The sequence below is a fragment of the Protomyctophum bolini genome (genome assembly GCF_963924005.1).
Source record: "Protomyctophum bolini genome assembly, chromosome: 9".
Lineage (NCBI taxonomy): Eukaryota > Metazoa > Chordata > Actinopteri > Myctophiformes > Myctophidae > Protomyctophum > Protomyctophum bolini.
In genome coordinates, this window is record NC_137870.1 from 28,232,816 (window position 1) to 28,250,349 (window position 17,534).

The 17,534-nt window shown below is 43.6% G+C and overlaps 1 protein-coding gene across 4 annotated transcripts in view; it reads left to right on the top strand.

Annotated features, from left to right (window-relative positions):
- Positions 1–17,534, top strand: part of atm (ATM serine/threonine kinase) — a 49,364-nt gene that overhangs the window by 25,630 nt on the left and 6,200 nt on the right. For 3 of the 4 annotated variants that reach the window (XM_080771978.1, XM_080771977.1, XM_080771980.1), the window contains 22 exons: positions 2,151–2,327; positions 2,666–2,843; positions 3,684–3,792; positions 4,065–4,223; positions 4,319–4,427; positions 4,622–4,710; positions 4,918–5,020; positions 5,806–5,954; positions 6,564–6,668; positions 6,759–6,878; positions 7,472–7,706; positions 8,733–8,888; positions 9,512–9,631; positions 10,253–10,470; positions 12,037–12,244; positions 12,476–12,601; positions 12,738–12,878; positions 13,117–13,255; positions 13,730–13,812; positions 14,908–15,048; positions 15,811–15,927; positions 16,664–16,813. In XM_080771978.1, the coding sequence (XP_080628104.1) occupies positions 2,151–2,327; positions 2,666–2,843; positions 3,684–3,792; positions 4,065–4,223; positions 4,319–4,427; positions 4,622–4,710; positions 4,918–5,020; positions 5,806–5,954; positions 6,564–6,668; positions 6,759–6,878; positions 7,472–7,706; positions 8,733–8,888; positions 9,512–9,631; positions 10,253–10,470; positions 12,037–12,244; positions 12,476–12,601; positions 12,738–12,878; positions 13,117–13,255; positions 13,730–13,812; positions 14,908–15,048; positions 15,811–15,927; positions 16,664–16,813 (3,132 nt within the window). The remainder of the gene's footprint in view (positions 1–2,150; positions 2,328–2,665; positions 2,844–3,683; positions 3,793–4,064; positions 4,224–4,318; positions 4,428–4,621; positions 4,711–4,917; positions 5,021–5,805; positions 5,955–6,563; positions 6,669–6,758; positions 6,879–7,471; positions 7,707–8,732; positions 8,889–9,511; positions 9,632–10,252; positions 10,471–12,036; positions 12,245–12,475; positions 12,602–12,737; positions 12,879–13,116; positions 13,256–13,729; positions 13,813–14,907; positions 15,049–15,810; positions 15,928–16,663; positions 16,814–17,534) is intronic. The other variant, XM_080771979.1, reaches the window with a different exon arrangement.

Below are 17,534 nucleotides of genomic sequence, written 5' to 3' on the forward strand. Positions count from 1 at the left end.
ACCACTTAACGTCAGATCAGGGTTTTTTGTCGGCCAGCGCCAACAATGCTCCCCGAAAGCATAATCGCAGCAAATACCGGGCAGTGTGTATGAGCCTTAACATGTTGACTACACTACACTACACATAATAACTAATAACCCGTTTTCAGCTTAAAGCAATTATATTTCATTGAAGCAACTCCTTAGCATTGTTTTCATACCATGGATGTGATAAGAAAATATCAAACATAAGGGAAATATTAAATAGTATCAGGTGTACCAGTTTGGCCTTTTCTTTTTTTTCAATGGGGCAATACATTGATTAAACAAACGTTTGATTGATTGAGTTGTACAATGTTATACAACCCTAAACTACTTTTAGAATACACTACACAATACAATACAATTTCAGAACATATAATATTGGCCAATATGTCAAATATGTAAATATTACATATCGCATTGAATGGAAGCGGACCATTTGTAACACATGTTACAAATGACCCGCTTTTGCAAGTTTTCTTTGCAGTTGCTTACAGACCAGAATGAACGTGAATTCCGTCTAAACACGATGCAAACTAATGAAGAACATAAGCATGAACACATCCATGTGGATTTTTATTCACCAACACCAAAGACAAAAATTGTAGCACACATATACTCCAGGTGTAAAATTATACGCATTTTGAAGGTAAACACTTCAAACTTCCTGGCCACGTAGAGTACGTTGCTGTACACATACTGACGCGATGGCGTCATGGTGGCGTTGACCAATCAAGATATAACGTCCATGTTACAACCGTGAAGCGTTACAACCTTGGCGGCTCTCCCCTACATTTGTTACTAACATTAGGTTGTGGCGAAGTAGAAACGTGGCCAGCAGATACTGTGTTTTGGACAAACAGGCTAGGTATTGGTGTTGATTTGGGTCAACTGGACAAACAGCGTGGTGTTGTTTTGCGTCTGTGTTTGTGTTGCAGCGCCTCAGTGTGGCCGTACAGGTCATGTGCAACCTCTTCCACAGAGAGATGGAGACACTAAATCTCAGCTGGACAAACATGTTTGCATGCATGCATCGCTGCCTTGCATGCTGTGTGCTACTGTTGAGTCTGTCACTTACTTTGACTGATTTATGGCATTGTCTTTCTGTTAAAATCCAACTATGTTAATTTAAGAACTCTGGGCATATAGGTCATTGTTTATTCACTGTGCACACGTGTAGCCTATTGTATGTCAGACTGTATGTCTGTCCCACAGTCAAAATCCTTTAGTAATTAGGCTGTGGAAATATTCAGGACAAAACAATGGTACATTTCCAATAACCCATCCGTTACTACATGTGGAGTCAACTCCCGCCATTTAATTCTTCCCATAGTGCGTGGCGAAGTAGCTCTGGGATGAGTGCGCGCGAAGCGCGCACGAAATTCTAGTGTTGAACATTTGCAGTATTCCCCTTAATACATTGCCTGCTGGACGAAGGTGGTATGGCGCTTCAGTGCTGGGGATTTCTGACCATTCCACTATGATGCGCTTCCGTTTTTGTCTTCCATCTTAGATGCTAAAGCATTACGTTACTGCTACCAATCTAAAATGAGGTCCATACTTGCTCTAGAAAACGCCAATGTTCCCATTGCGCTCACCGGATAATCAGAAAAGACCTCTGAACATCGCGGATCTGTTCAACACCACAGATAGCGATTTAGTATCCGAGAAGAAATCCTGCAAAGGCGCAGCCTAAAACAGAAGCCAGTGTGGTTGAGTGAAAACAAACGGTGCGGGCGGAGCCCTAGCAACGGTGCATAGCAACCGGAGCGCTTAAAAAAAGAAACACAGCGAGGCAATGTTCTAGCGATATTAAACGCATTAAGACGAGCCTGCTCGTCATGGCGCAAAATTAATTACTCAGGAGTATACCTGTCATACGGTCCCGACGTGTTAAGGAAGATTAGTCTGATTAACCATTGATTGTTTAATCAGGCTAATCTGTATACATTTTTAGGCATTGATTTGTTGATATAAAAAAAATATAATATAAAACAAACGTGTAATGTAAATGTAAAAACTTGCTTTTCAATTATTCGAATAAGTGGATCGATAGAATAACCGCTAAGTAAATAATCCATAGTTGCAGATCTACGTTAATATGGATGTGGCATCACTGACCCCTTCAGGTGGCCAGTGTGAATGTGGAGGTGAACTCAGAAGACAGGGAGCGGCTGTCCAGCCGGGAGTTGTGGCTTCCTCTGGCAGGGAACCACAAGGCCTGGCTAAAGAGCCTCTGTACTGCCCTGCTGGACAGTGGGGGAGTCAAGAGTGAGGCTCTGCTTCTGTCACGACCTCTGTGTGTGGTAAGTACATAGATTGTGGTTCTTATGCTAGAATAGTGGTTTCCAACCTTTTTTCGGTTTCGGTGCTCTCCTTTCTATACAATATCCAGGGCCCTTACCCTGCCCCCAATTCTCAGAGAGCAAGAAAATAATGAAAAGGAAAAAAAGTTGTATTTGCCGTAGTATTGCCTTAAAATAAGCCTGGGATACCATTGTATTATTATTCGCTGTTAAACAGCTAGAATTATAACAAACTCTAATTGAGGTCTCTTTTACTGATCACAAACGGCAATCCGATGTAGCTAATTCGGTGCAGTTGACCAAGTTCCGCTGCATCCCTGCGTGTGCGTCTCTCCCAGGTGAGAGCAGACTTCTGCCAGAAGGTTCTGCCTCTCATCATTCACTCCATCCTGCTGGGAGACTCTGACGGCACGTGGAGAGAGCTTCTGTCCACACACATCCAGGAATGCTTCGCCTTCTACTCGCGGAGCGCCCAGACCGGCAGCCGCTCCACCACCCCACTCATCACTGAGTCTGGTCTGTATCAGCCTTGGGTCACATTATTATACTGTGTTTATCACCTTGGGCTACCAGGGCTGTAACACAGGTATTACCGCCGGTATCGAGGGTATGCACATACATACAGTAAACGGTATGGCAAATCGAGTGGCCAAGTCAGTTTAACCAATTTAGACCTAGTCTCTCAGCGGAGGCGCTGTTTTCCCGAATATTTGACGATGGGATTCTCAGATTGATTTAGACCTGACATCGAAATTTAAGATTTCACGCTCATTTTAATGACTTTTCAAAAATAGCAGACCCACAAGCTCGTAGCTTGTAGATCTGCTATTTTTCAATAGCTAAATTATAACATAATGTTTAAAACACCAAAAGGGTTAACGTAATTTAATGCAATCAGATATTACTTTTCTTTTTGGATGTATGGGCTGTCAAGGCCAGAAAGTCGTTTTTTGACACTCGGTAGGCATTCCCGCATAACTTCCGGGTATGATGATGATGCCATGTGCATACCGCACCTTGTTGTTTTGCTTTTCGTTGTTTCTATTGATTTTGTCCTAACCAATGCCACTTTTTTCACCAAATGTATCCAGGCAGCCCTGCTATCTTCCTTTGTTGTAATCTTGTATGACATTATTTAAAGTCGTCCTGATGTTGTACAATCCACCACAATTATTCAATTATTCTGGTATTCCACCACAGTTCAAAACAAACACAAGCATAAATAGCAATTTTTAACTGACTATGGTCTGGATACTGTACAACCTGTATTCAATTCAACGTTTATCTAATGCTCTTACTGTAGGTGTTATTTGTGCATGCAAACTGTGATTATTAACCTGTGTAATATCTTGACAGGAGAGACAGACGTTGCCAATCAGGGTTCATTTGACAAGGTGTCACTACGTACCATGCTGTCTGTCATCGACTACCTAAGACGCCAACACAGGCCACTAGCATCTGACAGGTCTTTTTCTGCATTTACAAACTTCATCCTACTGTACCTACCACCATTGAACACAATGTATTTGTTGTGACTCACCAATCAATGTGTTAAATCTGTGTGTTCTTTAGCAGTGGACGTGTGCAATGGTTTTGTGGTCTCAGTAGCTCAGGTCTCAGATTTTCCATACTCAACAATGTATTGTAGTGTGTTTTTTTCCAGCTTTTCTCCCCAATTGAATACAATGTGTTTATTTACCTTTTGATTTGATGATTGCCCTGTTTTTCATCCCACAGTGACTACTGTGGTACGGTTTGTCATGCTAACTTCTGGCTGGAGCTAAATTACCTGGAAGTGGCTCGAGCTGCTCAATTCTGCTCCGCCCACTTCACCGCCCTGCTGTACTCTGAGATTTATGTCGACAAAATCAAGGATACCATGGAGGAAACGCACAGGTATGCACTGATATTGACGCTTTTACATTTGGGCCTTCCGAAACTTGTTTCCATGCTTGATCATGAACCAAGTAACTTATACCTGTACTTCCCAGATCCAAGTCCAGAATATCGCGTAGGATCAACTTCGAGGAGAACAGTCAGAACATCGCCATCTCCAAACTCTCAGAGAAGAGTGTTGAAGACACAGGCATCAGTCTACAGGTAAATCTTCCTTCTCTTTTCAAAAGCTTTACTAAGTGGTGTCAGATAATGTCCATGGTCCACAAATTTGACACTTGTTAAATAATGACACTAAACCCTGCAAAGGTAGATGTGCTACTCTTTGAATTGTTTGACATAATGTAGACCGCTGTTTCCATTTCTGACTAATAAAGTATTCAATTAATCATTTTCAGGAGCTGCTAATTGAGGTGTATCGGAGTATTGGAGAACCTGACAGCCTGTATGGATGTGGAGGAGAGAAGCTGACCAGTCCTATAACCAGGTAGATACTGTACATTCCATTCACACTCTGATGTGGAGTTGTATGTATCCTGAGTGGCACGATGAGGCTCTCTCCGTTTAATGTAAAGGCCTTAGTTTGATATGCACTACTAGGCCACAGATCACAGTGTACAAATGGAACTGATAGGTTAATTAAGCCATGATTTGATTATTCATAATTGTTGATTATTCTGTGTATAATTTGTAGGATCCGAACATATGAGCATGAGGCAATGTGGGGGAAAGCCCTGACCTCATATGACCTTCACTGTACGTTGCCTGAGGTCACCAGACATGTGGGAATAGCGGAGGTAAGGCACTTTGTGCTTAGTTGTTAAGACACTTACACATCCTGCATTTGGTTTTTGTCGTTTTGTGCAGTCGTTAAAAAAAAAGAATAAAAAAACATTCACATATGGAATTGACAACACATTATAAATGTATTATTCCTGTGTTCCCAACTTCTTCTGGATCTGGGCTCACTTGAAAATGTGGAAATGTTCACAGCCCACCCATCTGATCACGTTAAGTGGTCAGATGGTTAGGCTAATTTTCAGAGCATGTTTATTTTAATGATCGACGACACGATTGTGTAGAACAATAATGGATCAATGGAACAATAATGTAGTATACTTGAAGGTCTTTTTATGTTTTTTATATATTCATGCCTTATTATGAATAAAACTTTCTGCCAATTTATTCTGGAGCCCATTTTACAAACATCTTGACGGCCCTCGGTCTAGTGGGCCCCGGCCCTCGGTCTAGTGGGCCCCGGCCCTCGGTCTAGTGGGCACTGGCCCACAGTCTAGTGGGCCCCGGCCCTCGGTCTAGTGGGCACTGGCCCACAGTCTAGTGGGCCCCGGCCCTCGGTCTAGTGGGCACTGGCCCACAGTCTAGTGGGCCCCGGCCCTCGGTCTAGTGGGCACTGGCCCACAGTCTAGTGGGCCCCGGCCCTCTGTCTAGTGGGCACTGGCCCACAGTCTAGTGGGCCCCGGCCCTCGGTCTAGTGGGCACTAGCCCACAGTCTAGTGGGCCCCGCGGCCCACAGGCTGGGACACAGTGCTGATGTTTTATCACTCCTCCATGGGGCAACCAGGGCCTGCGGAACTTTGGTCTGAGCAGCATCCTGACCACCTACCTGAGGGGTCTGGAGAGCGAGGGAGTGGAGTGGGGGCCTGAGCTGAGGGAGCTGCGCTTCCAGGCTGCCTGGAGGAACACCCAGTGGGACTGTGACCTGTCAGAAAGGTGAGGCACTTTCACAGTTTTTACTGAATTTAGCTCTGTCCATGAATCATCTCTCTTTAGTGTGTTTTTTTCTGTTTGTCCTGTTGTAGGCCAATGTGGGGTATTTGGGACTAAAAGGAAGAAAAAATGGGGGGGTCCAGGAATGTATGGCTTGTTTAGGAGCTTTATAGTGATGTGTGTGCTGCTGTTTTGTTTGTAATTGTTTGAGTTGGACTGATATTATTGTCTTGTCTTGAATGTATGCATTGACCTGAGAAAAATGAGTTACCGCTAATAAAGGACATGTAAACTAAAATAATCCAATGAATGAAAAGTGAATAAATGTTGTTTTGGCCAAGCTGTATGGTAGTGTGTCAATACAGTTTAAGTAGCACACCACTGTGGCTGTTGTATTTGGTCTCTCTGCCTTTATGCTGGTTCACAAGGGACACATGTTGGTGCTTCACACACACCATGCTAACATATTTCCATAGATAGACGATCATTGATGCTTTCTGAACTGAGAAGAGAATCAAGAGATATAATATTAAAGTGAATGTGCGGCTCTCTTAGCACCAATGCTTTTGATTGAATTCTCTCCCCTTACATTTTGTTTTTGTTTTTCGCTAGGAGTGAGAAATCCAACCCCGGCTTCAACGAATCAGTGTTCTGTGCCCTGCAGGCTTTGAGGGACAAAGAATTCTCCATGTTTGATCAAACTTTGAAATATGCCAGGTATGACGAACATAATGGCACAGTGAGAAAATAAGAAAATCATTCCCCTACATTATTTGACGGTGTGTTTGTGTGTGCGTGTGTGCTTAGGGGTGCTGAGGTGGAGGAGCTGTGCAGAGGCAGTCTGGAGGCTGTGTCTTCTCTCTACCCTGCTTTGAGGAACCTGCAGAGCATCAGAGAACTGGAAAGTGTCAGGCAGCTCTTCTCCAGGTGATGATCTAGATTCAATATATTGTGTTCATTGTATCCTCATTTTCCATACTAAATGCTCTAAAAAATACATTTTAATTAAGACAAATTGCAAATTCACAGGAGAATTCATGAGCAGTTTTGCTGTTCTGTTCAGTTTAGTCGAGTATAAGTCATGTATATAATATACATTAACCCATTCAGGCCTGATGTCGAAATTAAAAAAAATCTTCTAAATTCTGACATGTTTCTGTATTAGTGGTGCTCAATTTTTTTAAATAGCAGACCTACAAGTTCGAAGCGCGCCACTCGGTGGCGTGCTATGAGCTTGTAGATCTGCTATTTTTCAATAGCAAAATTATAGCATAATGTTTAAAACACAAAAAGGGGTTCCCGCCCCAAAATGGATTAATATAACATATATTAGAAGTTTCCCCATATCAGCTAGAATCCAGAATGGCCTTGTAACACTTTCAGTGAGGATTATTTAATATTTAAGTAAATTGTGTTTTCCATCATCTTCACTAATTCAACTCATTCCATTGTCATTTGTGTTTGAACTGCTGCCTATGGCTGTACCTATACATATTCAAATGTATTTTTTGGTGTGACAGAGCGCTCTCAGATGTCACTGCCAGGGATGTGTGCAGACAGTGGCAGCAGCACTCCCAGCTGCTGGCTGACAGTGACTTTGCTCTGGTGGAGCCCATTCTGGCCGTGCGCTCTGTGGCGCAGCAAACCCTCATGTCCAGGGTGACGAACCCCGACGCCAAGAAGTACCTCAGCTCTCTGCTCACTGACCACCTTATGGAGCTCTGCCGGGTGGCTCGCAACGCTGGGAATACACAGGTAGAGTGTGTGTAGGAGTGTGGGAACACAACAGTGGTTTTCATGTCAAAGACCCCCACATTGATATGGATATGGCCATTTATATTTTTGTAATTTTCATAATGTTGCTGATGTCTGAGGTGGGTGGGTCTGTCAAGGAAATGTGGAATGCTTGTACATTTAAGGACGTCATAAACCAAGCCATGAGAAGCTTGTTTCTGTGAGCTGTGTGGTCTGTGTCTGGAGGGGTCCTCTGATGTCATGTGTACAAGACCCACCCACCTCTGGGGGGGGTAATAATGTATTTAAGCTGAAGCCTGACTGAGATGTGTTGAGTCAGTACGGTGTTCCATTGTAACGCTTCACTGCTGTCTCCGTATTCGAATACATTTTATTCCAATACTCTGGAACTCTGAATTGTGTCCGTCTCATTATTGTTGTTTCAACTATGTTATAAGTGCTCACCGACAGATTTCTTTGACAGGTCTTTCAGTACCTTCATGATGCTCAGTGACATCACAGAAGGTAGTTGTTTGGGTGAATTTCACCCACGTTTATTGATAGAGTGATAGAGAAAAATACCATATACCCACAATGGGCTTTTTTTGTTAGTTTGTTTTTCTCACTGGACCATTCTCACATGTCCCAGGAATGAGTGGACCAAGGAGAAGTTCCCAGCTCCATTTCTTTTTTTGTTGTTGAATAATAATAAAAATTCACCCATTTCGCCCCCTATGATAGTTGCCCCCCATGATATCTATTATTTTACGTTTTTTTTTGTGAAAAGTCGGGATGAAATATTAAAGAGTACTTAAAGTTGCTATGTATTGCTGTACTTCAATATATTTTGATGAGAAATATATGCATCAGGTAAAATATACCCAGGTTTAGTGATGGTTTGACAAAAGTTAAGTTTAGTGTTCTAGGGGTAACCGTTTAAATGCATGGATAGGTGTTTCTACACATGGATCAATGACACTGTAACAAAACAAAACCTTGATTGTGAGTTGTCCCCGTCTTCTGTGTGTGGTGTCCTGTGTTCCTCAGCTGGCAGAGCGAGCTGTGTTCCAGATGAAGCAGCAAGAGGCTGGAGACTCTTCGTCTTCATGGCAGCTGGAGGAAGCTCAGGTGTTCTGGGCGAAGGGAGAGCAGGGTCTGGCCCTGGGCTTACTGAGACAGATGATACACTCCCTGGAGGAGCAGGTACAGACATGCTCACATGCATTTAATAGTTTTGTACTGGGAGCTGATGGTAGGTGCTCCACCTCAGCGATCCATCTCCCGGGGGTCTAGCGCACTGTGAAACAGGGACAGACTCCCGTATTCTTGCTGATACCGACAATAAGCCTCTCTGACTTACTGTACTACTTTTATGGTCACAACATTTTTGTGAAGGCTCTGAGGATGTAGAGCCTTTGTCCTACTCCTCCCGTGCAACACTCCCTGCTGACAGGTGCCGCCATCAGCCCGGAAGAATAGTTGCATAGACAGGTGTCACCCTCCTCACCCGGCATCCCTCCTGCGAACACGGGACAATTTTGTTTGTATACTATAGATGCTCGAAAAAACGGATGAGCCACTGTGGATTCGAACCCACAACCTCCGGTGGTGCGCAGCCACGAACGCCTCACAAATTTAGACAAAATATGAGATTCAGTTTGATTAAGCAATATCTACATCAACACTGAAACCAGTGGAGGCACAGGCTTGTCTTACTAGTGAAAGACTGAAGTGCATGAAGAACCAAAAACATTCTATGACTAAATGTTATTGAGCTTTAGTTGTCATGGTAATGTTTTTAATGTTTTCTTGGCATGCTCTGCCAGGTGGACTTCAACCCTGCCGTGGCTCCAGTCTACACCGAGTGTCTGAGGCTGTGTGGGAACTGGCTGGCTGAGACCTGTCTGGAGAGCCCTGGAGTCATCCTGGAGAAATACCTGGAGAGGGTAGGCAACTAGGGCTGAAACTCTCTACCTGGAGGCCTGGGCCGTGGCTCAGCAGTCCAGGCACTTTGGCTGGTAATCCAGTCTGGCAGTGTGCCGCGGGTTCGACTCCCGATCCCGACGGCCTTTACTGCATGTCACTCCCCCATCTCTCTCCACATTTCCTGTAAGCCTACTGTCTGTCCCTCTATAAAAAAATATATAAAATAAATGCGTAAGCCGCAAAAAAAAAGAAAAGAAAATAAACTCTACCTGGAGAGGGTAGGCAACTAGGCCTGAAAGTGAAACTCACAATGCTTCACCATGCAACACGTTGTGAGCTTGTATTTGTGAAACGTATTTGACTAAAAACAATAATGTTTCATTTTGATCTATTGGTTCAATTAATTGCCAAATTTGGAACTTGAGCATGGTACTGTATACTTGGGTGCCTACAAGACCATTCAGTTCATAACCTGAAGTTGACACACACGCACGCACACATAGTCACACATGCACGCACGCAAGATGTGACTGCAAGTTATGCAAGTTCAGGTATCTGTATCAGGAAGGACAACATGTTTGTCAATTGAGCAGCACAACAGCACGTGTTAAACTGCTGCTCCTCAATGTCTTCTCTCTCAGGCAGTGGAGGTGATCGAGGCCCACACTGACGGCCGTGAGTCGAGGCTGCAGAGTCAGAGAAACCAGGCCTTCCTGTCTTTGGCCCGCTTCTCAGACGCTCAATACCAGAGCATAGAGAACTACATGAACTCCTCAGAGTTTGAGAACAAACAGCTCTTGCTGGAGAAAGCTAAAGAGGAGGTGAACCTGATGAAGGAACGTAAAGTCAACGACAACAGGTAAGCAAAACCTGTGTGTTGGCCAGCACACCTTGTGCCTGTCATTCAATTGTTTTTCCACCCTCCTCGCCCGGCTTCCCTCCCCCGAAGATGGACCAACTGTGTTCGTATAGACGCTCTGCAAAGCCGGATGCACCACGGTGGATTCGAACCCACAACCTCCGCGGTAATGCGGAGGCGCAAACGACAACATTTTTGATGAGATTTTATTAAGCAATATCTACACCAACCAGTGGAGGCACAGGCTTGTCTTACTAGTGACGGACTGAAGTAAATGAAGATTTAAAAAAATACTACGATTGACAGATATTAAGCTCTAGTTAATCATGGTAATGTTTTTAATGTTTCAGACCTTGCTGGAGAAAGCTAAAGGTCATTCCTTTTTATTAGGGTTGTAACAAAACGTAAAAGAAGAAGATAATCGATAGTTTCAGTCATGTGCACTTAATCATGTGCTCTTTAATTGTATGTAGGAGTACTTGTTAAAACAACTGTAAGCATTACTGTTTTGTATGCACTTCTTTTCACTCTCTCTTTACATCAGTTTAGTCCTTCCCTTGTAACCAGTCTTCCTCTTCCCTCTCAGGTACACAGTGAAGGTAACCAGTCTTCCTCTTCCCTCTCAGGTACACAGTGAAGGTAACCAGTCTTCCTCTTCCCTCTCAGGTACACAGTGAAGGTAACCAGTCTTCCTCTTCCCTCTCAGGTACACAGTGAAGGTAACCAGTCTTCCTCTTCCCTCTCAGGTACACAGTGAAGGTAACCAGTCTCCCTCTTCCCTCTCAGGTATACAGTGAAGGTAACCAGTCTTCCCTCTCAGGTACACAGTGAAGGTAACCAGTCTTCCCTCTCAGGTACACAGTGAAGGTAACCAGTCTTCCTCTTCCCTCTCAGGTACACAGTGAAGGTAACCAGTCTTCCCTCTCAGGTACACAGTGAAGGTAACCAGTCTTCCCTCTCAGGTACACAGTGAAGGTAACCAGTCTCCCTCTTCCCTCTCAGGTACACAGTGAAGGTAACCAGTCTTCCTCTTCCCTCTCAGGTACACAGTGAAGGTAACCAGTCTTCCTCTTCCCTCTCAGGTACACAGTGAAGGTAACCAGTCTTCCTCTTCCCTCTCAGGTACACAGTGAAGGTAACCAGTCTTCCCTCTCAGGTACACAGTGAAGGTAACCAGTCTTCCTCTTCCCTCTCAGGTATACAGTGAAGGTAAACAGTCTTCCTCTTCTCTCTAAGGTATACAGTGAAGGTAACCTGTCTTCCCTCTCAGGTATACAGTGAAGGTAACCTGTCTTCCCTCTCAGGTACACAGTGAAGGCAACAAGTCTCCCTCTTCCCTCTCAGGTACACAGTGAAGGTAACCAGTTTTCCTCCCTCTCAGGTACACAGTGAAGGTAACCAGTTTTCCTCCCTCTCAGGTACACAGTGAAGGTAACCAGTTTTCCTCCCTCTCAGGTACACAGTGAAGGTAACCAGTTTTCCTCCCTCTCAGGTACACAGTGAAGGTAACCAGTTTTCCTCCCTCTCAGGTATACAGTGAAGGTAACCAGTTTTCCTCCCTCTCAGGTATACAGTGAAGGTGCAACGAGAACTGGAGCTGGACAAGAAGGCTCTGTCCAACCTGCAGACAGACCGGCGCCGTTTCCTCAGCAAGGCGGTGCAGAACTACATCCTGTGTCTGCAGCAGGGCGACGAGCACGACACCTGGGTGTTCAGACTGGCCTCACTCTGGCTGGAGAACGCAGACGTTAAGGCTGTCAACGACTTGATGAAGGCAAGCCACAACATCATCTACCACACACACACACACACACACACACACACACACACACACACACAAACTAAAATGCACACCCGTGCTTTGACAATTTATGTTCATGTCATTTATTAATAACAGTTGAGCGGTAAAGAGGAAAAAATACAACTTATTATTCCAACTTGACTGGTATACAGTATGTCTGTCATCTGGGAAGTGTTGTGAGACATCTCTTGGGTTGTGTTTCAGGAAGGAGTTCAGAGAATCCCATCATATAAGTTCCTGCCTCTCATGTACCAGCTGGCAGCTCGCATGGGATCCAAGATGTCCTCCGCTGTCCCTGAAGATGTGGGCTTCCATGATGTCCTTAAAGATGTAATTCCACGTTTTGCTGTTTGTTTTTATTTTTAATAAAATTAAACAAAATACAAACACATGTACAGTATTTTAACGTTTACAAAATCAAAAACCTTGCCTAGTTGAAGCTATCTGAGGTTTTCTTGTCCTCTAGCTCATCTGTCGTGCATCTCTGGAGCATCCCCACCACACGCTCTTCATCATCCTGGCCCTGGTGAACGCTAACAAAGACGAGACTATCTCCAAGTCCCGAATGTCAAAGAGCTCTTCACGACAGGTTTCACCACTAGACCTGGTAGGACTCTACGCTGTAGAGAAAAATACATCCACTCAGTCACTCAACACATTTTTGATGGATACTAAATCTCTGTATGGCTGCGGCCTTAATTAGTAAAATGCATGAATGTCAATTCACCTCAATTAATTCTGTACTGATCACTTCCGACTGTGCATTTATCAAAGGAATTCTGCTGAAAATGTACCTCGCTCTTTATGAATGAAGCACGTCGTGTTTAATGTGCCTTTATGTGCAGGAACGCTCGGATGTAGCCACGAAGATCATCAGTGTGATTAGGAAGAAGAAAGGAAAGATGATTAAGGACATAGAGCGTCTGTGTGATGCTTACATCACTCTGGCATACATGGACGCCAGCAAACACAAGACGGAGAAGAGTGAGTAGACCGAGCATGCTGTCGTACAGTACACACAGGCTGCACCACTTAGAACATACATACATGCTTTAGGCAGAATGACAAACGGACAACACAAGCTATTTTGTGTATGAAAATTCCCAAATTCAGGAGGTTGGTTTCTTTACACGCCAGAGTGGCTTCTTCGTCTTTGTAACCTGCCAGCAGAAGAGGAAACCCACAATACACACCATTGTGTTCATTGTAATTCCTTAAATACCGGTGTATATACGGTATATGAAAAGTATTTTTCACACCTACAAAGGTGTGTACACCAGACTATTGCCTCAACGTACTGAAAGAAATAGCCAAGTGCAAGAGAACAAGTTTAATGGAAATTACAACGTTTCTGTCTATTTGATTACCAACAATAAAACTGTACAGTACAGTAACTATCACAATAAAAGTATAGTTGCACCACTCAGTTCACACAGGTGTGATTTATTTTCTTTGCAGAAGCTATCCCTATTCCTGCCGACCAGCCCATTATGAAAATCAAAGACCTGAGCGATGTTATCATCCCTACAATGGAGATCAAGGTATAGAAAACACTGCTTCTCACACTTTTAAAAGTCAAGGAACCCCATAACTCTGAGTTACAGACCAAGGAACCCTGGACCCCACTTTGAGAACCACTGGTATAGAATGACTGACTGAATGTGTTCTAATGTCTGCTCTGCAATACATTGACCTCCTCCAGGGATCCATACGAGGTCTACTCCTTTTTGTTTTACTCAACACCAAGTCCCTTTGACGAAAATATAAGATCTTCAAGCTCACAATGGGTCGCAGCGCTTATTGTTGCATTTTAATGTTTTACCTTCTATTGTTTGTTTCATGCCCTTGTTTTAACATGATTGTTTTGCCTTGTTGTACAGCACTTTGTAACATTGTTTTGAAAGGTGCTCTATAAATAAAATGTACTTACTTACTTATGGATTTGCTATTTTCACTGAATGTTCGCCTCTGAATCGGGACGCTAGTATTCAAGTAATTAACGGAGGGTGGGAAGTGATTGTTTTTTTATCTTGTATATGTCCTACTGTTACTGCATGTGGTTGTACTTTAGCACATTGTTTCAAAGTACTGGTGACCAGTGGCATTCCAAGTCTCACTTAGCAGTGTTAACCAGTACTCGTCCGTCTCCCAAAACAAACATGATTTTATTGAAGAGCTTGCATGAAGTAAGTGGCATCACCAATATGTTTCAATGTGTGGAGCTGTAACAGTGGTCCTCAAAGTGGGGTCAGCTTTAAATAAAACTTAACTCGTAAACCAACAAAGTGAAAAAAGCGCCACTCCAAAAAGAAAGATGCAAGGCTGGCTATTGAAAAATAATTGATGCAAGACTGGCTATGAGCATTCTCAATCAAATAGAAATTGCATCTGAGCCAGTCTTGCATCTTTTATTTTGGAGCGCTGCTTTTTCCACTTTGTTGGTGTAGGATTCCTAAACCAACAAAGTGGAAACAGCGGCAAATGGAACCAAATGTCCATTTGTTTCCTAAATTTGGAACCAAATGGACATTGTACACACTCAGTTATGGGGGTCTTTGAAATAAAATAGTTTGAGCTACAGTATGTGCACTGTTAGACAGTCAAAAGTGATTAACTGTGTAACTGTAAACGAGCAGGTGGACCCGTCAGGCAGTTATGACGACGTGGTGACCATCAGGTCGTTCAAGCCCCACTACCACCTGGCTGGTGGCGTTAACCTGCCCAAGATCCTCGACTGTGTTGGCTCCGACGGCATCAGCAGGAGACAGTTGGTCAAGGTGTGTGTGTGTGTGTGTGTGTGTGTGTGAGAGAGAAAGAGTGTGTGTGTTTGTTTGAGTCAACCACTGCATGTGCGTATTTGACAAGCACTGTGTGCTTGTGTTTTAAACAAACTATGCCTTTGTGCTGCTAAGTGTTTGTTTCACACATATTCTGAAAAGACATTCTTCTGCGTGTGGCTAGGTTCTATTCAAGTCGCCTACCTTTGAAGATAAAGCACCCATCTTGAGAAACGAATGAATAGCAGTACAAGAGAGCACCTGATAACATTCAGCTGTGATCTGTTATTTTGAGCTTTGATCTCAGTTATTTTCCACGTTGGTAAATTATTCATTCTGTGTTTTTGTGCTGTGACAAATAAGTCAGTTTATATTGCCGATGCTGCATGTGAGGACAGTTTTTCGCACAATATCGCCCTCGGAACGCTCGCTCCTTGGTGTTAGTGTTAGTGTGGTGGTCATGGTGAAATAGCAGGTTTTCACCCGCTTCGGCCTCATTGAGGGATCCAACTACTAACTCTTTATAGTCATTTCATGTGATGAGTTTATAGAGACAAAGAATACACACTTCTACTGGTCCAGGCTCATCTTTCATAAATATCACACACACACACACACACTATCCATTTATCTTTTAAATATTATTTATATTATATTATATATTTAAATATGAAGGGTGTAAGAATGCTAGAATTTCTTTCTATGTAACTACATACTGTACATACAGTACACCCATCTTGACATGTGTGTGCGTGTGTGCAGGGTCAGGACGACCTGCGACAGGATGCTGTCATGCAGCAAGTGTTCAGCATGTGTTCCATGCTGCTGCATCGCAACAGTGAAACGCGCAAGAGGAGACTCAACATCAGGAGATACAAGGTTCTTGTTTCTCTTTCCTGCTTATTTTGTCTCTGAATTGGTTTTATTTTTTAGACTAATAGAATTGAATGGGTCAGGGATGTTTTCGTTTTGTTTTTTACAAATTAAAGTTTATTTCAAACTTCAAACTACATTTTTTGTTTCGTTGCTTTCACATTAACGGGTAATGTGTGAAATCTGAGAATTTATCCACCCAGATTTTGCACTTATTTACTATGAGATCTCTCTCTCGAGATCCATTTAATCTTGGACTCACTCTTTGTTAAAGAATTCATATGTATGTTGTGCCATCAAATATCCAGTTACAAGTTACAACACAACGCATAACCACAAATCAAACCAATCGGCATACAATATATCGTCTGTCAGGATGTCAATCCCCAGCTGCCTGGGTTGTGTTCCGTGCAGGTGGTTCCGTTCTCCCAGCGTAGTGGTGTGTTAGAGTGGTGCTGACTGTGTTGTGTTCCCTGCAGGTGGTTCCGGTCTCCCAGCGTAGTGGTGTGTTCGAGTGGTGCTGACTGTGTTGTGTTCCCTGCAGGTGGTTCCGTTCTCCCAGCGTAGTGGTGTGTTAGAGTGGTGCTGACTGTGTTGTGTTCCCTGCAGGTGGTTCCGGTCTCCCAGCGTAGTGGTGTGTTAGAGTGGTGCTGACTGTGTTGTGTTCCCTGCAGGTGGTTCCGTTCTCCCAGCGTAGTGGTGTGTAGTTAGAGTGGTGCTGACTGTGTTGTGTTCCGTGCAGGTGGTTCCGTTCTCCCAGCGTAGTGGTGTGTTAGAGTGGTGCTCTGGCACGGTGCCCATTGGAGAGTTCTTGGTGGACCCGGCTAAGGGAGCCCATAAACGCTTCCGAACTCAGGACTGGACCAACCTAGCCTGCCGTAGGAAGATGATGGTGAGTATGTAGCTCTGTGTGAAGAAAAGGGCGAGAGAGCACATAGCATTGTCACCCATTACATTCTGTTTGTTTCGTGATGTGTTTGCATTTATGAGTTATAATATACTGTATGTATACACTATATAAATATATAGTTCAACGTTTGTGGCTGGGGACCCTCGGAAATGCCTTGGCCATGTCTCGCGACCTCCCGCCCCACCCCCAATACAAATTGCCCCCTGGAACAACCTTAATCGTAGAGTAAATGCATAATAAATAAATACTGAAACCAGATATAATCATTATCAAATCATATGCGTGTGCTATGTAAACTCTTTACACTTCTTTTAGAGAGATTAGACCGTTTGTTGGGCCGTAAACAAGGAAGTGAACGGCAGTGCACATGTGCGAAACGTCTATGTCTATGTCTAGGATCGCTGAAGAAGGCATGGCCAAAGAAAGAAAAATTAAATGGATGTCAGCGATCCCGTTTGATATAATTAAATATGACCTAAAGACGTGTATACATGTCCAAGGCCCCCCACAGTTTTATTAGAATGTATACAAGGTGTTACGGTAATTTACATTTCCCAGCCATTCCGTTGCAAGAGTTCTCAACCCCCAGTTTGAGATCCCTTATAGTTGAATACAAAGATAAGACTTAAGCACAGTTAACGGTTAACTCGCAAAGGGAACTTGGGAGCAGAGCTGAATAAAAAGCACTCACATGTGTTTTTAG